General features: G+C 42.8%; 1 protein-coding gene across 1 annotated transcript; it reads left to right on the forward strand.

Annotated features, from left to right (window-relative positions):
- The first annotated feature begins 6,282 nt into the window (after nucleotides 1-6,282).
- LOC147448430 (uncharacterized) lies at nucleotides 6,283-7,251 on the forward strand. Its single transcript, XM_086521401.1, has one exon. It carries the CDS (start codon nucleotides 6,283-6,285, stop codon nucleotides 7,249-7,251), a length of 969 nt encoding a protein of 322 aa, XP_086377527.1.
- Nucleotides 7,252-21,865: the final 14,614 nt, after the last annotated feature.

The following is a 21,865-nucleotide window of genomic DNA, read 5'->3' on the forward strand; positions in this document are numbered from 1 at the left end:
CTCACAGCAGAACCATAAGAAGTGGTTGCATTGCTGTTACCACCCTTTCTTTGAGAAGAAATAAAAGCCTGTTCAACTGCACGCTATCTAGTCCTGTTGTTTTTGGAAAGTGACTCTTGCAATAGCAATGTGAATAATGCATCAAAATTGACAACTTCTAGATTTCCTTGGGTCATAAGTCTCCAAGTACTAGCAAAAGTCTGGTAAGCCATCAAGAACAGTCTGCACAAGGGAACTGTCTGAAATGACTTCACCTGCAGAAATAAGTTGCTCATTGATATCCTTGCCACTAGCAAGGAAAGTTTCCATATCATCTTCCTCATGCATAATCTTAGACTCCAGCTCTTTATGCAGCAAAGCAATTTTAGCCTCATTGCGACTTGCATAAAGACCAGCTAGAATATCCCAAGCCTGTTTTGCAGATTTTGCTGAACGAATGTGAGGGACAATGGTGCTCTTCACAAACAACGTAATCAACGCATGAGCCTGCACATCCTTTACATCCCAACAAGCTTGTTCTGCCGTAGGAAAAACAACTCTAATAGCAGCAATCCTTGCAGCAAGACCTGCAACATCCTCAACATCACCTATATCCTCAGAACCAGGACGTACATCAATGCCCTGCACAATGTTCCAGATGCCCTTTGACACAAGAACATGTTGCATAATATAAGCCCACATAGGGTATTTGTCCCCATCCAACCTGTCCTCAGCAGTAAACATCTTGAACACATCTGTGTTGTTGTCAGCCATGGTAAATGCTGCACCTGACGTGAAAAATGCCCAAAAATAGGACAAACGGAGAGAGAACAACACGTGCTATATAGCACAAACCGTAGAATACTATGAGGCACCTGTTATGCAAAAAACGGCACTGACAGAAATTCTACACAAAATGATGAAATAGCCTGTGCAGTACTGCCTGTAGTGGAAACGGAGGCCGAAATGAGCCCAAATCAAAAATTTGAGCAGACCAAGCTCTACGACTTCTTTCGAAGTTTTTATCGACCTGTGAACACTTGCCAAAGCTCACTGAAATCGGAGAAAGTGAGCAGGCGTGTGCTGGAGCAGCTGGCAACTAAGCCCGGGAGGACGCAACCTGCTCTGATACCAATTGTTGGAATTAGGGTTGCAGAGAAATGCACACAGCTTGGAGAAGATGAAGGAAGCTCAAGGCACACAATAGAGAGTGTGTTACTTAGTATGCAATAGAAAGATAGATAGCCCTAGAGTGATGGGCGTATATACAATGCTCGGGGGAAAAAACCTCCTAAAGAGGGAAAAAATGCCCCGGCGGTCCTAGTGTGTTCACACACATCACTACCACATGTATATGGTAACAGAAAGACCCTCTCTTCTATTCCTTGCAATTAATGATATTCGAGCCACAAGTACAGGAGCTTGAGTGCTTTTCTAAAGGGGTAAAGAGGAGTAGCAACTAGGGCTTGAAGTGCGAAAGTACACCTAAAAAACATTTACACCTAAAAGTTATTAATGATGGCTGACAATAGTAAAGAGAGTGAAATTAATGTTGATAGATTTGATTTGCTAATGAGCAGGCTATAATGATGCCCCTATGGTTGTTAACTACCTTGTTTCTAGGCTTCAATAAGCCATGGGCAATCCATCCCTCCAAACTGAAGTGCAATGGCAGCTATGTGCTCATGGAATTCTCCAAGCTCCCCACCAAGAAGAGAGATTACCTAGGAAGCCTCCTTGTGAGACTTCCAAAAGAGGCCTCTCTCCAATTCGGGAAGAAGAAGAGGATCCGTATGAAGCGCTCAAAAATCTACTACTTGACGACGCATCTCCTTCCCAAAGGAGAACTCAAGAGCCCCCACTGAAAGAGTGAAAAATAAGTGAGTCTCTTGCCACCTCGGTGGAGATGGCTCCACAAAGACGACGGGAAAAACGCTCTCCAACACCCCCTAAACAGAGAAGACCATCACACACTTCTCCACACCATAATTCAAAGAGGGATTACAGAAAACAAGAGAAGAAAAAGGTAAGAAAGAGGTCACCCTCTTCTCCATCTTCTTCATCCTCTTCCTCTTATAAAGAAAGTGATGGTGCAAACAAGGAGGAACAAGGGAAGAATAAGGCAAGAAATAGGTCACCCTCTTCTCCATCCTCCTCAAATTCTTCCTCCTCTGAAGAAAGTGATGGTGCAACTTTCGAACCACCAAAAAGAAGAGACCATAGGAAATCCTATGCCACATGGAAGAGGTCGTCCAAGCTTAAAAAGTTCAAAGAGGGAGGAAAGAACATCTCTTTCCTTACCTACGATGGCACCTTTGGTGCTACGGACAAAGTCTTGGCCTTCATTCAACAATTCAATGCGGCGTTTGGAGATGAGGGCTTCATGGAATCCTCTAAGCTACACCATGTAGCTATGCATTTTCAAAAGTCTGCCGGGCAATGGTGGTCTAGCCTATGGGCAAACGGTGAAGCTCCACAAACATGGTGTTAGGACTCCAGCTAGGGAGGATGAAGTTGAAGGACTACCATGGCGTGGTGCAACAAAAAAGAACGCGAGAGAGAGAGAGAGAGAGAGAGAGAGAGAGAGAGAGAGAGAGAGAGAGATAGATAGTTCTATTATCGTCCTGGGAGGTCAAATATGACCTATGGGACCAAATGAACATGTCACGTGGTGTGAGTGGAGTTCATAAGTGACTCTCGATGCTCAAAAATGGCTGAAATGAGCGTCGCAATAGAGAGAGATAGAGAGAGAGAGAGAGAGAGAGAGAGACTCGACACTTGGAGACCAATAAAAATAACGCTATGTTTTGATTGAGAGCTTACAATGTATATAAAGCCACAAAAAGGCCATGCAAACTGGACTTGTAACTGAATCTCTACTGCATGCCTATAAGAGGCTTTTCCCACGGGCTGCTGACCGACAAGGGCTTGAACCCAACAATCCCCCCCTCAAGCCCGAACTGGACAGACCACTCTCATGATACCTCGAGTTTTTGGTATACTCGTCAACCGTGAGTTTTAGGTTCTCTCACAACCAAGGATTTCTGGTGTATCCATAACTTGGTGCTATGATAGGTAACCCCCCCTTGAACAAATAGGGTGTAGGTCAAAAATTTAGCTACCAATAGATGGAGTTTTTGGTTCACTGCCAAACCTTGGGTTTAAGGTGTACCCAGTAACCTCATGAGAAGTGCAAAAAAATGGGCTGAGAACTGACAAAACATTGGGAGGTCTTACCACTTATCTTTGTGGCAGTGTATATAACCCGTACAAAAGGAACATGACCATGATTGACAACCGAAAAAGTAAAACAAAGCGTTGACAAAATATAGATGATGATATAAACAAACTCCTAGTAGATCTAGGAGACTCAATAGGAGATAGCATATTGAAATGTTATAAGGAGTGTCGGCCATGTTATTTGCAAGATAGCGTCTTGATAAGCATGAAAAAAAACTGCCATCAAATTCACCCTCTATTGCGAGCTTGACGACTATGATGATTGCAGTCGAATTTTTGGAAAGCTTGCCTTGCAATAGCATGTTGAAATGCTTGATTGAATATTATTTCCCTACAATGTTTGATAAGCTTGTAGTATTGCAGGGAAGATATGTCACCTTGCCTTCTTGAATTAGTGAGCCTGCTTCCACGGGCAATGTTTTTGAAAGGCTCGAAAATCGGAGTGTACCCAATGGTGGGAATGCCCGTTGGGTAAGGCTTTGAGAGTAAATTGGGTGGTCAAGGGCAATTATTCAACGGAAAACAAACAAAAAGGTGATGAGCTCTCTATTATGCAGAGATGGCGCAAGACCAACAAAACGAAAAACCGAGTGACGCTCAGAGCGGGCTGTAGCGCATGTATTAACAGACCTGCCAGTATCGAAAACCACTCAGCATGCCAGCGCGACCTTCTGTATGATGTTTATGCTCAGTGTACTGCAAGTCGACAGCGTTGTGTGTTTCCCTCTGCAGGCAGCAGTTTCCGCGTGATGAGTCGAGGGCCGAGAGCCGAGGCCCGATAGGGCTCTGATACTAGTTGTTAGGACTCCGGCTAGGGAGGATGAAGTCAAAGTACTACCATGGCGTGGTGCAGCAGAAAAGGACGAGAGAGAGAGAGAGAGAGAGAGAGAGAGAGACTTGACACTTGGAGACCAATAAAAATAACGCTATGTTTTGATTCAGAGCTTACAATGTATATAAAGCCACAAAAACGCCATGCAAACTGGACTTGTAACTGAATCTCTACTGCATGCCTATAAGAGGCTTTTCCCACGGGCTGACCGACAAGGGCGCCCTTTAAGGGCCGCCCGTCCAAAAGAAGCCAATGGCCGCCCAAAAGATGTCATGGTGGTCACTCAAACCCTAAGGGTGTGAAGCCAGGAAAAGAAAAGAAAGGAGGTGACGAGCGAGTAGGAGAGTGCAGCATGCAGGGGCGAGAAACGAGCTCGCGCAGGAAAGCTGGGGCACGGGATGAGGTCGCCTAAGAAGGGGAAAGTCCGCAGCAGCAGGCCTAGGCGGAGATTTTCGACCCCGGGTTCGTTGAATTCGATGCTCCTCCCCGGCTGGGTTGCCACGTCATAGGTCCGACTCTCATGCCACGTCACCGACGTCGCCGTCGGTGCAAGTTTTTTAAGAGAAACGAGAAAGGCGAATAAGGGTTACGAAGGAAGGGGGTGTTGCATAACGAGGAAGGTTACCAAGCGAGGATGGTAAGAAAACAAAGGCATAACGAGGAGGAACCAAGGGCATGAAGACGGGTTGTTGAAGACAAAAGGAAGGGAGTTGAGGGACGAAGAAGAAGGTCTCCGGAAAGCAAGCTTGGGAGGAAGGGGACGAAGAAGAAGGTCTCCAGGAAGCAAAGCTTGGGAGAAAGGTTACGAAGAAGAAAGCATACGGGAAGCAAGGCGAGAAGGACCAAGAAAAATCTCTCTAAAGCTCTCTCGTCCTCTCGTCCTTGGTTAGCGAATGAAGGGAGAACTCCGTCGAAGGCAGAGCAAGGCTTGGAGAAGGCGGATCTCGGCATGCTAAGGCGAGCAATAAAGAAGGAGGAAAAGTAAGGGCTCTCGGAGCCAAGTCTTGATGCAAGACTCTTGAGAGAGGGCTCTGACAAACAGAGAAGAGTAAAGCTCTCTTTGTCTCATGCATAAGATAGAGAAGAGGGGATCAAGGAGTCGGCAAGGAAGGGGCACTTTCTCTTGTTCTCGGACATAAGCAAGAAAGTTAAAGGTGCTCTCACTCTCTCGTGCTTGAGAAGGAGAGGATCTCGGAGCGTTGTATAAAGCTAACATGAGCTCGAAAAAGAAAAGCACAAGGAAGGCCTAACAAGGGTTAAGGAAATTGGAGCAATTGAAGAGTAGGAGGAAGTTAAAGCTGTGAGCGGCAATCAAGCCAGTGTAAAGCATAAGGAGCAGGAAGCTGCAAAATAACCGACAGAGTTGAAGCTTGTTGAATCTGAGGGCAACCGAAGCAGATGAAGCAACATGAGGGAATTTCCATCACTGTCATCCGTTAGATATTGAATTAGCATTTTGTTAAGTCTGGTGTCGTTAACAACCCGGTTAATCCTTTAAACGAGAGCTTAAACTCCTAGTTAGCAGTTGATCCAAGTGACGGTGCTGTTAACAGCCCGCCTTGGCTAAGGACTAAGTTGTACTCAAAGTAATATTCAATTAATTGATGATTGTGGTGATTGCCAGAGCTATCAATAGTTCTTTTTCGCTCTCTTTTACACCTCCCACAGCCAAAGGCCCGGTGCCTGCCTGGCTCACGTAGCGAACACATATCCCCCGACATCTTTGGTGAACCCGACGTGAAACGAGCCGGGATGGGAGATGCAGATGGAGATTCCAGAGGAGGTAAAGAGATTATTTGAATAATTCATCACACATGTTTCTGATGGCGAGTCAGGAGTTCCAAATTTTTCCAAGATGATGCAATGATGTAAGGATCACTGCTTGAAGTAGAAGCCATGATGACGAAGGAGCAGATGAAAGAAGCTTTGAATGCTGCATTGGATGCAGTATACGATGAGAGATCAATCTTTGATGGTAAATATGATCCAAAAGGTTACCTAGAGTGTTACGAGCAGCAAATGAAGCATCAAAAAGTGCCAGATGTTCAGATGATTGCAGAATTTGAACAGCTTGTGTGTGATCATATTAAGGATCAAATTCAAGTTCTTGCAAGAACTCGTGCAGACAATTGGGATGCTTTTGCAGAAGCAATCATACAGGGTTCTTATTGAGTGAAGACCTAGAGCTTCAGCGGATTGAAAGCACACAAGATGAGGAGCCATCTGTTTTAATGCAAAAAGCATGTCATGCAGGTGGTCAAAGTTCTATTCGAGATAAGCTAGAAGTTGTTATCGATGCATGTCTTCTGGAAGATAAATCATTGTTGAATGCAGATGATGATTTCATAGTGGATACAGTTTATGCTCGATTGGGATTGACTTATTTATTTCAAAGAAAATGTGACTTTGTGGATGTAGTCATATCCTCTCAAAGTGACATAAATGAGGAAACAGGTTTCTCAGAGCCAATGCATGCAAGCATAGCCGCTAACAGTGATCAAGCAACATGTTTGTCAGAGTTAATATGTGATGTAGATGCCCATTTGGAGTGCTCTTTGGGTGTAGACCATGAAGAGAATGCTTATGCAACATTACATGCAAAAGCAACTGTTTTGGCTAATGCTATGCAAGAGGGTTGTATGTCTATGGCTTCATTTCAGGACACTGGTGATCATGCAGATGTACTTGATGCTGATCCATATGTATTTAATGTAAACCCAGGCAAAGATTATGATTATGGAGATGCATATTTAGAGGGGGTGCAAGATGATGATCAATCTATGACTGCTACATGTGACAGGGTTTGCTATGATGATGCTATGGAAAAAGAAATTGATGCTATCTTTGTAATGCATGCTGAGACTTGTGCTATTGAAGTGGAAAGATATTTGAATGGGAGTGTGAAGATGCCAGAACAGTTCGCGCCTATGTATGAAACAAGTCATGAGGTTTCCTGTCACAAACTAGGTGGTTCTTCCAAGGAGGAAGATATGGAGCTTATGGATCTTCTTGATGATGCACTAGGGGAATTTCGAGTTCCTTGTGACAAGAGTAGTGAAGAACACCTTGCAACATATGATGAAGAGCTTATGTTTCTTTTGGATGAGGCTCTAGAGGAGTTTGTGCCTACTAGAGAAGGCAGCCATGCAACATTTGTGGTATCAAATGAAGTGATGGCATTCAATGACTCACATATGTAGATTGATATTTTGGAAACCATAGTGATTGAATTCATTTTGCCTCTGGGTTCTATTATGATGGGAAATTGGCACTTTTTGTTGCTATGCTATGAGAAAGTTTGTGGAGATGCAATATACTTGAAATATGAACTTCTACTACCTTATGACCCAGGAGGCTATCATGCTAGTTATGTTCTTGGCAGTTACTTTATATGCCTTATGACCCAGGAGGCTATCATGCTAGTTATGTTCTTGGCAGTTACTATATATGCCTTATGACCCAGGAGGTTATCATGCTAGCTATGATTGTTGTCAGTTACTTTATATGCCCTATGATCTTGGAGGATGTTCAAATTTTTTAAATGAATGCTCACAATGGGGCAAATGATAAGTTTCCCATTTGATCCCGGGGGCTACTAAAGTGCCAGTTGTAGATTTAAAGAGTACCAACTATCTGATATAGCAGGTTGCATGGTATAAGGTTTTGGTTCCTAGATTATGCTAAGTCAAAAGAGTTTTGGTTATGCAGTCAATAAGTTTACATGGCTGGCTTCCAAATAACTTCTTTGGACAATTGATGAAGTATCTTCACATCTTTTAAGTTGGTTCTGTTACCAGAACTTGAGATAAAGGACTTGACGGCCATTCCGTGTGCAGACAGAGTAAGGCATACTTGATCTTGACAGGGTTCCCTTAAGAGAGCTTAATGGTCAAGCCGTGTGCAACATTAACTGGAGCACTTGAGTCTGGCGGGGTTCACTAAACAGGTTATCCATAATTGAATGCTTTGAAGATATGGCAGATACGGTTCAAAGATTTTTTATGGACAGCTACCTAATGATTAAGCTAGAAAATTGATGATAGGATACAAGCCTTATTTCATTCTTCATATATTTACCAGTTACGTGAGTCTGATGATGATAAGGAGCTTAAGGTACCTGTAACAGATGCAGATTGACGTGTTGTTGGCACAGGCCGGAGGCTGTGCAGGTTCAGAGGGGGTGGATGTCGTGCAGCTCTGCTCCCATGCTAAGAAAGATGCCAAAAAAATACACATCGAGCTTATTTAAAGCTTACTTGATGAATGGTCAGTGACCAGGGCTTGTTAACAAGCCAAGTTTAATGATTAATGTATGCCAGATGTGGCTTAAAAGGGCCAACAGATGCCTTAATGATGCCAAACATGATAATTCTTGAAGTGAGCACAGATGGGAGTTTGTAATCTAGATATATAGTGCTTGAAGTGCTCTACTGGCCTGTCTTTACGGTTCGTCGATTGGAGCTACGGTGAAGAAGTTATGGCATATTGAAGTTTGAGTAGATTGCAGATCCGTACCAGATTGGGCAACTGCAGCTGAGGTGACAGAAATGAAATGAATGCACAGGCCTGAAGTGCTCACTTTGTGGAGCGCGTCAGTCTTTTCAGATCAGCGAGTTGCGGTTGCCAAAATATTAGCCGTTAAAAATTCATCGGGGGCCGGCTCCATACCAATTTGGTCCGCTCGGTCGGAGTGCCATCTGAGAATTTTGCAGCCTCAGCAGGGTTTGTATGCATTTTATGCAGTTTGAGAGGTCTACAGGGATTTACGGCTCGTCAGACAGAGTCCGGCTTGATCAGATAATATGGCTTGAGGCCGATGACAGTTGTTGGCACTGCTGAGCTGGATAATTTTGGCATTATCTGAGAAGTTGATACAAGCAATTAACAACCAAGTGAAAAAGGGAATGCCTTCCGACAAGTGCAATCACCTAAATGTATAACTTAGAAGCATGTGGCATTGTACGAGATGCTGATACGGGCAGTTAAAGTAATGATGATATTGTCAGAATAGGACTAAAGAGAGCCTTGACGCCATCATATATGCCAAATATGGTTATGTATGCCGTTAGTTACGAAGTACAAAAAGTTCCTGATGAACTCTTTATCTGAAATGTCGGCTCATGGGGCATATTGATTGCGGGATATGCTTAGCGGCCACTGGGAGTGCTTGGCATTAATTAGTCAGGTATGTACGCCAAAAGTGGTGCTATGTAAATGCTTTGGCCGACATGTGTCCGAAATGTGGTTCTCTAACCAACCCTATGCTAATGGGGTGCCCTTTAAGGGCCGCCCGTCCAAAAGAAGCCAATGGCCGCCCAAAAGATGTCATGGTGGTCAATCAAACCCTAAGGGTGTGAAGCCAGGAAAAGAAAAGAAAGGAGGTGACGAGCGAGCAGGAGAGTGCAGCATGCGGGGCGAGAAACGAGCTCGCGCTAGAAAGCTGGGGCACGGGATGAGGTCGCCTAATAAGGGGAAAGTCCGCAGCAATAGGCCTAGGTGGAGATTTTCGACCCCGGGTTTGCTGAATTCGATGCTCCTCCCCGGCTGGGTTGCCACGTCATAGGTCCGACTCTCATGCTACATCAGTGACGCCGCCGTCGGTGCAAGTTTTTTAAGAGAAATGAGAAAGGGGAATAAGGGTTACGAAGGAAGGGGGTGTTGCCTAACGAGGAAGGTTACCAAGCGAGGATGGTAAGAAAACAAAGGCATAACGAAGAGGAACCAAGGGCATGAAGACGGGTTGTTGAAGACAAAAGGAAGGGAGTTGAGGGACGACGAAGAAGGTCTCCGGGAAGCAAGCTTGGGAGGTAGGGGATGAAGAAGAAGGGCTCCAGGAAGCAAAGCTTGGGAGGAAGGGGATGAAGAAGAAGGGCTCTAGGAAGCAAAGCTTGGGAGGAAGGTTACGAAGAATAAAGCATACGGGAAGCAAGGTGAAAAGGACGAAGAAAAATCTCTCTAAAGCTCTCTCGTCCTCTCGTCTTTGGTTAGTGAATGAAGGGAGAACTCCGCTGAAGGTAGAGCAAGGCTTGGGAAGGCGGAGCTCGGCATGCTAAGGCGAGCAATTAAGAAGGAGGAAAAGTAAGGGCTCTCGGAGCCAAGTCTTGATGCAAGATTCTTGAGAGAGGGCTCTGACAAACAACGAAGAGTAAAGCTCTCTTGGTCTCATGCATAAGATAGAGAAGAGGGGAGCAAGGAATCGGAAAGGAAGGGGCACTTTCTCTTGCTCTCGGACATAAGCAAGAAAGTTAAAGGTGCTCTCACTCTCTCGTGCTTGAGAAGGAGAGGATCTCGGAGCGTTGTATGAAGCTAACATGAGCTCAAAAAGGGAAATCACAAGGCAGACCCAACAAGGGTTAAGGAAATTGGAGCAATTGAAGAGCAAGAGGAAGTTAAAGCTGTGAGCGACAATCAAGCCAGTGTAAAGCATAAGGAGCAGGAAGCTGCGAAATAACACACAGAGTTGAAGCTTGTTGAATCTAAGGGCAACCAAAGCACATGAAGCAACATGAGGGAATTTCCATCACCGTCATCCGTTAGAGATTGAATTAGCATTTTGCTAAGTCTGGTGTCATTAACAGCCCGGTTAATCCTGTAAATGGGAGCTTAAACTCCTAGTTAGCAGTTGATCCAAGTGACAGTGCTGTTAACAACCTGCCTTGGCTAAGGACTAAGTTGTACTCAAAGTAATATTCAACTAATTGATGATTGCGGTGATTGCCACAGCTATCAGTAGTTCTTATTCTCTCTCTTTTACACCTCCCACAGCTAGAGGCCCCGGTGCCTGCCCGGCTCACGTAGCGAACACATATCCCCCAACAATGGGAAGATCTTTGCTGCAGATGAGTATAGCTAAGACCTATAAGAATCTTTCCAAAAGATTAAGGATGATATCTCTATATCACAGCAAAGGAAAAAGGTTATTGTTGATAAGCACAGAAGAGCCCAAGACTTTAAAGAAAATGATTGGGTGTTACTTAAATTTCCCAAGGCTCGATTAAGGCACACGACGGGCAAGAATCCTACGGGACACCAAAAGTATTATGCTAAGTTAGCAAAAAGGTACTATGGTTCCTTCCAGATTCTTAGACCAATCAAACAAATGGCCTATCAACTCAAGTTTCCCAGTCATTGGCTCATACACAATGCTTTTCATGTGAGCCTACTAAAGCCTTACAAAGGAGAGCCACCTCAAGAACCACCTATTGAAGACCCACCGGAGATTGAGGACCAAGAAGAGGTGTTGCAGCCCGAGTCCATTCTTCGACATGAAGACAAGGTATTGAGAGGTGGTAAAATTATCTGACAATAACTTATTAAGTTTAAGAACTGTCCTTTTGAAGATGCTAGATGGATGCAAGGCATACAATTAAAGGATAGCCTAAACCTTGTCAATGCTTACAATGCTTCCCTAGAGTAAGCAAATGTACAAATGTTTAAAATGAACAAAGTGTTCGTCTTATAAGACTCTCTTTTTCTTTATTGTGCACAAACGCTAAGTAGTATGCATGCTTAGGATCAAGTTTGAGGAGACAAAGTCTTTCAAACACCAAGTACATCTTGTCACTCTACTATGGAAGATTGATAGGACTAATGCGCAAACATGCTTGCGGCTGCTTAGGCTCTCAAGAGCCAAATGGATTAATCATCCATTCTGGAATGATGTCGTAGGGTAAGATGGATCCTCTACCCGCTAGAAAAAGGACTAATGAATAGTCTTTATCTTGTCTACCCCATATTCAAGGACGACTATCATAATAACTAATATCTAATGCTCCTAAATGATTTTCTCATGTTAAACTAATCATTTAATATGGGGAAGTACCAGGGGAGTAAAAACTAGAATATTGGTTAAGCTGGAAGACCGGTCACAGTAGGGATCCAAAGGAGGGAAAATAGGTATCCAAAGGGGGGGCCATCTGCAAAAGAGCAATGTGCAACAATGGTCTTGAAATACCCTAAGGTTCAGCCCATTAAGACTTCCAAAATGCTAAGGTTCCAATATTCAAAGGTTAGGTCCAATGGTCAAAACCTAGGGCAAATTGGATGCTTATGTGAAGACCCTAAAGTCTTCACATGTCCCTAGATAGGAGGGGGAGAGCCTTGTTGGGATTAAAGCCCAAGTGGCCTCTTATACGAATATGGCCGGCCTCCCACCTAACTCGCTTATCACTAACTCTTTGTATATACTCACTTATACTTGTGTGAATAATAAGATTTGGGAGATAACCCTCCAAAGAATTCTCTGCGTGTACTGTGTAAGCTCTCTGTCTGTGTATCTGTGTGTGTGTGTGTGTGTGTGTGTGTGTGTGTGTGTGTGTGTGTGTGTGTGTGTGTGTGTGTGTGTGTGTGAGAGTTGATCTAAGCTCCACTCCTTGACTTCAATTGGTATCAGAGCAAGGTTCAGTGCGGTTTCACGTAATCATGTGTGCGCACTTTTCAGGTAGATTATGGATCCGGAGCTTGGAAATTCACACTCAGCGTTCCGGGAGTATTTCCACTAGGTGACCTGGGGTTTTACCCCCCTTTCGAAGTTGTTTATGCCCTCAGAATTTTGTTCTGAGCACTACATCAAAAGATCGTTTTCAGCCGCAAAGAAAGCCGTCTTGTGTAGATTGGCAAGTAGGAGGTGGTCGACATCAATATCGGCATCGACATACATCACTCATTAGTCTTCAAAGCATCATCTATAGACCAGGTACACATATATATCATCAGATATATATATTGCAGTTTGCATTGCTACTTCTTGTGCTTGCGACGGCTTGACATCACTCGCCTGTATTGCAGATTGATGTACTGTGATTGTGGGTCTGCTAGTTGTGAGTCACGCTAGCAGACAAACCGTCGCAGTAGTCATAGGACAGTGATTGGTCTATTGTAGGATGTATGCTAGTTCTCGGCAGTTTGCTGAGCCATCTGAGAGGGTCGTGTGTGAGGTTTTTTGAAGCCAAGCACTGGGGGTTGGGTTACCCACTGTGAGGTGGATTAGGTTGTTGGAGTTCCCCTCTACACGCATCCTTTTTGGTGACATTCATCCCATAGGATGTATGACTTTGTGTAGACACTGGATTGCATCTTATGCGTCAGGCCGTTGAGGCATTGTTCAAGGTTCAGTCTTGAGACAGATACAGGTTTTGTGATCGCCTAGACAGGAGACAGTGTATGCTTACAGGATAGCATAGTCAGCTATTTATGGTTGTTTTTGAGCTATCTTTTGGTTTCCAGAGCTCAGTTTACAGAGGAGACTCTGTCAAAAATTTTCAAAATACTGACAGTTCTTGAGGAGAGGTGTTCAGCTTGTTTATTGTGCACAGAGGCCACTTTACAGGGGAAACTCTGCCGGATTTTTCCCAAGAGTAAACAGTTTGGCAGACATGGCATCTTCTCAATGTGAGACTCTTTACAACATAAAGAAGCTGGATGGCACAAACTTTTCATTCTGGAAGAAGCATATTTGGCAGGTTTTGGTGCAGAAAAAACAAGTGAAGCCACTGAAGCTCAAAGGGCAGAGACCAGAAGGTATGGCTGAAGATGAGTGGGAAGAGCTTGACGAGTTAGCTTGTTCCACAATCATGTTGACACTGGCAGAAAATGTTTACTTCAACGTAGTAGAAGAGACTACAGCGTATGGCATATGGCAAAAGCTATGTGGTATGTACGAGAAACAAAGTGCTGCTTCTCATATTTACTGGCTCAAGAAATTGGTGGATTTGAAGATGAAGGAAGGGACAGCCATGTCAAATCATATGAATGAATTTCACACAATTTTCAGCCAGTTAACAGCACAGGAGATAGTCTTTCCAGATTCAGTGATTGAAGGCTATGTTTCTCTTAATCACTTTGCCAGATAGTTGGGATACTTTTCGCACGGAATTAAGTAATTCTATCGCGCCAGAAGGTCTTACAAGTGCCAATGTAGAAGGCAGCTTGCTCACAGAGGAAGTGAATAGGAAGAACATTGACAAAGGCAAAGGCAATAGTGCTTTGGTCGTTAGAGGGAGACAACAGTCTAAAGAGAAGAAGGGTAAGAAGGCAAAAAACCAAAGTAACTCTCGTGACTCTAAGTCAAATGATGACATAGAGTGCTATCATTGTGGCAAGAAGGGTCGCATGAGAAAGGACTGTACAAAATGAAAACAAGAAAAATGCAAAGCTAAGATTTCTCAGCAAGATGATAAGAAGAAGAGTTCAATGAAGATTGAAGAGGTGAATGTCACAGGATCTGGTTCAGACAGTGATTCTGGTATAGCAGCTGGTGACATCTTCCTCATAAGAAATTTTGATTCTGTTTTCTTCACTGCAGAGGATGGACATGCTATGAGTGATTGGATTATCGACTCAAGGGCATCTTTACCTGTTTCTCCGCACAAAGAGTGGTTTACATCATATGTGGCTACTAAAGATTATGTCAGACTTGGCAATGAGAAAGGTTGTGACATACTTGGAGTGGGAGATGTGCAGTTGAAGTTTCAGAATGGCTCTTCTTTATGGCTCAAGAATGTCAGACATGTTCAAGCAATCCGAAAGAGAATGATCAGTACAGGGAAGTTGGATGATGTGGGTTATGTGACAGTTTTTGGGAACGGTGCTTGGAAGATCTCCAAAGGTTCGATGACTGTAGCACATGGTAGCAAGTCAGGAACTCTGTACACTTTACATGTTTCACAGGTTAAAAACCATGTAATTAATGTGATTGAGCAGCCAAGTGTGTCATTGTGGCATCGTAGGCTGGGACATATGTCAAAAAGAGGAATGGAAATACTTTCTCATTATGGTTATTTTCCTGGCTTTTCATTTCAGGATTTTGAGTTTTGTGACCATTGTGTTTATGGTAAGCAAACACAGAACCGCACAGATCAAAGAGGAATCGTAGGGACAAACGATTAGCTCTTGTGCATAGTGATCTATGCAGACCAATGCCTAGTTTGTCGCTAGGGGGAGTAGTGTACTTTTGTACCTTTAAGACGACTATTCTCGCAGAGTATGGCTTTACTTCTTGAAGCACAAGGATGAGGTGCTCAAGGTCTTTAAGACATTCTTGCAACTTGTGGAGAATCAGAGTGGTCAGAAGCTGAGATGCTTAAGGACAGACAATGGTGCAAAGTACATTTCCAAGGCTTTCCAAGACTTTTGTGAAGCAAAAGGGATAAACCGGGAACTTACTGCACCATACAATCCTTCACAAAATGGAGTTGCAGAACGTATAAATAAGACCATACAAGAGAAGGTCAGAAGCATGTTGTCAAATGCTGAGTTGCCTGATGGATTTTGGGCGGAAGCAATGGCTATAGCAGTCTATTTGATCAACGGGTCTCCTAGTAGGGTTCTAGATAAGAGTGAAGTGGCCGAGGTGCTATGGACAGGCAAGGCACCTTCGTATAAGCATCTCAGAGTCTTTGGTTGTGAAGCTTATAGACATATTTCTAAGGATTTGAGAAGTAAGTTAGAACCAAAGAGCAGGAAGTGTATATTTCTTGGCTACGGAGAATCGGGCAAGATGGATTACCGGCTTTGGGATCCTGAGTCCAGAAAAGTTATTCGTAGCAATGATGTGCATTTCAATGAAGCCAAGTTTCACGCTAAGCCAGAGAAGACAGAGGAGATCAGAAGATTTGTCTTTAGGGAAGATGGACCTAGTGCTAGCACATCAAGACAACATGGTCAGGCTCAGGAACAGCCTATAGTGGCTAGAGAGGCAGAATCAATTGTGGTGAGACATTCTGAGCTTGTCTCCAAACCACCTGATCATTATGTGCCACCTCTAAATTATGTCATGCTCACGAATTGCGGAGAACCATCTTGTTACAAGGAGGCATTACAAGTGGTTGACTCAAAAAAATGGCAGTTGGCCATGCAATGAGAGATGATGGCTCTACATAAGAATCAAACATGGGATTTGGTTCAATTTCCAGAGGGCAAGAAAGCTCTACCTTGTAAGTGGGTTTACAGGTATAAGCTTACTCCTCATGATGGACAGCCAAAATACAAAGCATGGTTGGTTGCTAAGGGTTTTAAGCAAGAACACGGAATAGATTTTGATGAAGTCTTTTCACCAGTTGTCAAGATGACAACATTGAGAAGTGTACTTGCTTTCGTTGCCAAACATGATCTGCATTTACATCAGATGGATGTGAAAACGGCATTTCTTCATGGAGATTTGCATGAGGAGGTTTATATGCAGCAGCCAGAAGGGTATGTTGAGAAAGGCAAAGAGAAATTGGACACCATTGCCGTCATATGTGAAAATAAGCAACCAAGATTGCCCACGGTCTGAGGTGGAAAAAGTTGAAATAGATACGGTGCCGTATGCGTCTGCATGTGGGAGTTTGATGTATGCAATGATTGCTACACGTCTGGATATTGCATTTGCAGTGGGAGTGGTTAGCAGATATATGTCAAATCCCGGCAAGAAACATTGGGAGGCAGTGAAAGGTATCATGAGATACTTAGAACATAAGTATGCGCATATGCTATGGTAGTTAGGATTTGAGTGTCAGAGGATACACTGACTCAGATTATGCAAGAGACTTGGATAAGAGGAGATCTACATCAGGTTATGTCTTTACATTGGCTGAAGTTGCCATATCATGGCGATCTCAGTTACAAGATTGTATTAAGCAGTCTACTACAGAAGTTGAGTATGTTGCAGCAAATGAGTCATGCAAAGAAGATATTTGGCTTGATAGATTGGTAGCAGACTTGGGAATCAAAGTAGATATGCCAGAGTTATATTGTGATAGTTAAAGTGCTATACAATTGGAAAAGAATCCAGTGTTCCATTCGAAGACTAAGAATATTGATGTGAAATATCACTTCATTAGGGAAGTACTCGAAGACAAGCAGATACAACTGATGAAGATCCACACCAAGGACAATCCTGCTGATCTACTCACAAAGGGACTTCCAGGAGAGGGCTTTGTGCATTGTCGTGAGTTATTGGGCTTTGGATAGATGGCTGCCATGTAGATCTTTGTACATTTATGTTCATAGATTTATAGTTACTTAAAGTGCCACATTGGACTTTAAGTGGGAGGTTGTTGGGATTAAAGCCCAAGTGGCCTCTTATATGGATATGGCTTCTCGCCCGCCTAACTCGCTTATCACTAACTCTTTGTATATACTCACTTATTGTGTGAATAATATTTGGGAGATAGCCCTTCAAAGAATTCTCTGCGTACTATGTAAGCTCTGTGTGTGTGAGTCGGTCTAAGCTCCCCTCCGCGACTTCAAGCCTTTCTTGTACGGAATGAGAGAGAAACACACACACACTCTAGCAAGCTCCCTAGAAAGGGAATAGGGGACACATGTCAGCTCCCTAGCCCAGTTGCCCCCAAGGTGCACTCAAATCCTATTGGATGGCCATAGAGCCACGTGGACCAATGGCCATCCTATTGGATGGCCATAGAGCCATAGAGACACGTGGACCAATGAGAATTAGGCTAGAGTACATTTAGTTTAATTCATTTAAAAACACTTGAAAAAAGAATCAATAGAAATTAATTTCTCTAGAAGACTATTGGACAGTCTCCTAAGCGGTCCAATGAGCATTCAACAGCGCAATGGCTTGCCTGATTCTTATTGGCCAGAAGACTCCATTGTTTACAAAAGCTAGTTGTCTGGTGATTCTTTTGAGGCGATTGACCAAGCTTGTAATATCTTCGTTATGTTCCATTTTTAATTTGTATAGATCCTTCTTTAAGCTCACTTTGCTCTTCTTTTTCCTAGCTCCAAAGTTTTCTTATAGTGCTTCCTATGCAACCAATGAGGTTTCACAATCATCAATAAAGTGTACTTAATTGTCAAGTAGTGGAGTGATTATGATTCCTAATGCCTGCTCATTCTTGGCTTGATTTTGAGCGTTCATAGCTCGTGTCAGTATGTGTGCACTGTCGGATCAATGATCTTTGGCTTGACTACTCCCCACAATTGTTTTTTCATTAAGTAGCCTTTCAGTTTGGTTTACAAAGTATGAAAGCCCTCCCTATTAAATTTCCTAAATCCCTTATCTTCCGTTTCACTAATAGAGGGGTCTTAGCTTAGGAGACTCGTGCTAGCTAGGGTGGATGAAAGAGAAACATAGTGCACACAAGTGAGTGTGTGTTGGCTAGATTATCAGTCAACCGAATTAGGCTCCAAGATCAATTAACTTGGACTCATAAACATGATCTTGAGTATTTGCTAAGCCATCACAAAATCACCATAAACAAGAGAGATATAATGCAAAATAGACTTTGTTTATTCATTCATGAAATGAGCTTTAAGTAGCTCTACATCTTTGCACCACTTCATGTGGGATAAATCCACTCTTCTCTCCTCGATATTCTAGGTGAAAGGACGAGAGTACTGCGTGTGCTAGTCTCCACCCAACTATGCTATCTTATAGCCTCCCCCTAGCGTACACACTATCCGAACATGCTAGTGGCCTTGCCCGTAGGACACGTGTCCTTAAATTACCCCCCCCCCCCCCCCCTTTGAGAATTGTTTTCGTTCTCAAAAATGAACATAGGCGAACATTTCTTAAGTGTAGAGACTTTCTCCCATGTAGAACCCTTCTTCAAGTCTATCTAGCCATTTTACCAACACCTGTCATTGTCTGACATGATGTCTAGTGCAAAGCTCATGAGAATCCAAAAGATTTTCGGGTTCATGAGGGATGCTTGGCAGTTTGATAAGGTCAACTAACACACCTGTGTCAATGACATTATCCTAGCTGTTTTCATAAACAGCCAACATGAAAAACATGATGAACTCGTGCGTGCTCGGAAAGAGCTAACTTATAGGCCACTTGACCTACACGTTTGAGAATGATAAACGGTCCACAATAGGGTGGTGAAAGTTTAGCAAATTTTTTCGTCTTCAGACTTTTTGAATTCTCCAAAACCTTGTCTCCTTCTTCAAAAGTAGCAAGACAACGATGCTCGTCTGCGTACTTCTTATATCAAGCTTGAGCTTGATTAACATTCTATCGAGCAACTCGAAGCATATCAAAATGGTCTTGGAGAAAATCCTTCGCTTGTTGTGTCTTCTCCTTAACCAACTCCACCGTAACGGGTGATCTAGGTTGAAAACAATATAAAAGCATAAATGGACTAAACCCTATAGTCACATGCTTTGAACTATTATAAGCAAATTCCAATATAGGTAAGTAGTCTTCCCAATTGGTTTACTTCTTGCTAACGTATGCTCATAGCATATCCTCTAGTACTTGATTAACTCTTTCGGTTTGACCATCTGTTTCTGGATGATCATCCGTACTAAGATTAAGTGTAGTTTCCAACTTTTGAAACACAGCTCTCTAGAAGTGATTATTGAACTTTCAATCTCTGTCACTAATGGTACTAGCTGGAACACCGTAGAGTCTATATATATGCTCTACAAATAGCCTTGATAATTTTGACGTCTTAACCGTAGTCTTAGTGGGAATGAATCGACCCATCTTTGTTAGATGGTCTACAATTACCCATATGGCATCATGGCCATGATTTGTAGTAGATAGTCCTACTATAAAATCCATAGAGATACTCTCCCACTTACCTTGTGGAAACTCTTAAGGATGTAAAAGGCCACCTACCTTGAGGCGCTCTGCCTTATTAACTTGGCATTGTTGGCAGTTTATTATGTACTCTTGAACATCATAACCAAAAAGATTGAAAACCCCTGAGCAAGTAGTGTTTGTGTCAAAAAAGGAGAACACAAGCACACAAAAAGAAAACAAATCAATAGAGCCAACTAAACCAAGGAATAAAAAGCCAGTGGATATGAGGGTAGTGGAAAACACTACAGACGAGACAAAGTCTCATGAGATGCAGCCAATTTCTGAAGTGGACGAGCCGTGGCCACAATCCTTATGGGAGACAATCAAAAACCAAAACTATGGTAGTGCTACTTTACAGTCAGCACATATCCCTGAGATCAACATGGATCACGAGTTATATCTTGGAGATATATGATCTCTATATGGAGATGCAGGATCTATAGCATTTGAAGAGAGTAAACCACACTTTCTCCAGGCTTTGCCATCTTTCATAGGGGAACACAAGATAAAATTTGAGGTGATGATTGTGCCATCTCAATGGAATCTAATTCCGCACAGATAACTGACACAAAGAGCCTACATGATTTGATGTCATCTCCTATAAGATGTCCCATTACTCTTACAGAACTTCTGAAGATCAGACCACATCTATGGTGACAAATGAGCAAAAACCTAGAAAAAATGGAGCTAAAAATCCATCCACATGATAAACTTTCACATGAAATCATGGAAACAAATCAATCTGAGACACCAAAGGCAAAGATGGTACCAGTGAATAAGGTGGGTGACTACTATGAAGCTGAAGAAAGGAACACCACTTTACCACTAGAGTACAAGGGATTTAAAATGATAGCAATACTTGACAGCGGGGCTGGAATAGCCATTTTGACAAAGGGAATCTGGGAGAAATGGGGAAGACCAGGCCTGAGAAAAACACGCATGAAGTTGCAAATAGCAGATGGATATATAGAGAGACCCTTAGGGATGTTCGAACAAATTATTGTATCCCCTTGTGTAATTGAGTATGAACACACTTTTGTTGTAGTTGACTTTGGAAAAATAAACAACTTTGAGGTTATTTTGGGATGTCCATTCATGCATCAACTCAAAATGGTTCAAGATTGGGGCTATGACCATCTCTACTTATGGTAGAAAGGTATCACAAGAAGGGTTAGCATGAAGGACCATAGTCATAGGGATGTAAATTGAACCCCGGTGGAAGACTTAATTGTGACTATGGATTCAAAAACGCAATTGCCTACATGCTTAGTGAAAGATGCATATGTTTGGATGTGCGGAGCATTTGAATGCGGAAGCCTAAGAAAGGAAGATTGTATCCTAGAGAGATCAGTAGAAGATGAGGCTTACATTCAAGAGCCGTTTCTTGAAGGATTTTTTGACCCATTTGGATGGGAGAAAATCTTGGATACTCTAGATATGTGCATAAACAAAATAAAAACTACAAAGTTTTGTGACAAGAATGGCTATGCCATAACTCCCTACTTTATGATAAAGGTGTTGAAGGAACCCAATGAGGTTTGTGAGTATGAAAGAAAAATAGGTGAGACCAAAAATATCATGAACCATGATGCAAAGGCACAAACAAAGATGTTTAGTTGTGATAGATCCAGATGCAACAAAGAATCTGATGTATTATGGTACGTGGATAATGATGGGAAAGACACCAATCAAGAAATAGTGTACACAAGTTCAAACATGTCGATTCCTCGAGGAGTTCATTAAAGTATATGTAACATATCTTATGTTGGACCAATGGCCACAACTTAGGCACTCTTCTAACTAAATCCAAAAACAAAAATTGAACTTAATTTTACAAGGCTGCTCTTTGTGATTACCCTACCCTAACTCCTACCTCTTGTTTTGCAAGTTGAATCTTGAATCCCCTCCTCCTCCCCCCAAAGTTCTCCGGTGGAAAAATCCCTCATAACCACACACCCCCTTCTTTTTGGATTGTACGTTCCAAATTTCGCCTCTTTAAATTGTACTCCTTGAACACCATTTTTGAATCAACCTATTCCCCCTTTCTCCTAAGGTTCTCTAACCCCCCCCCCCAATGAATGTACACCATGATCTCCTCATGGAATCTCTACCCAATCTTGGATCAAAAACTCTTTTGGAATCAAGCACCTCTTTTTAAGTAACACCATAATTCGTGTTATTCTTGACCCCCTCCCTGCCCTCTCTCCCCTCCTTTTTTTTGCTAATCAAACTCCCCTAATTATGACTCCTCCGATACATGAGAATTTAGATACATAAAA

The sequence above is a fragment of the Adiantum capillus-veneris genome, chromosome 10 (assembly GCF_014529385.1).
Source record: "Adiantum capillus-veneris isolate H3 chromosome 10, ASM1452938v2, whole genome shotgun sequence".
Classification (NCBI taxonomy): Eukaryota; Viridiplantae; Streptophyta; class Polypodiopsida; order Polypodiales; family Pteridaceae; genus Adiantum; species Adiantum capillus-veneris.

Coding starts and splice junctions, on each gene's coding strand:
- LOC147448430 (XM_086521401.1), top strand. CDS start 6,283: ATGCAAAAAGCATGTCATGCAGGTGGTCAAAGTTCTATTCGAGATAAG.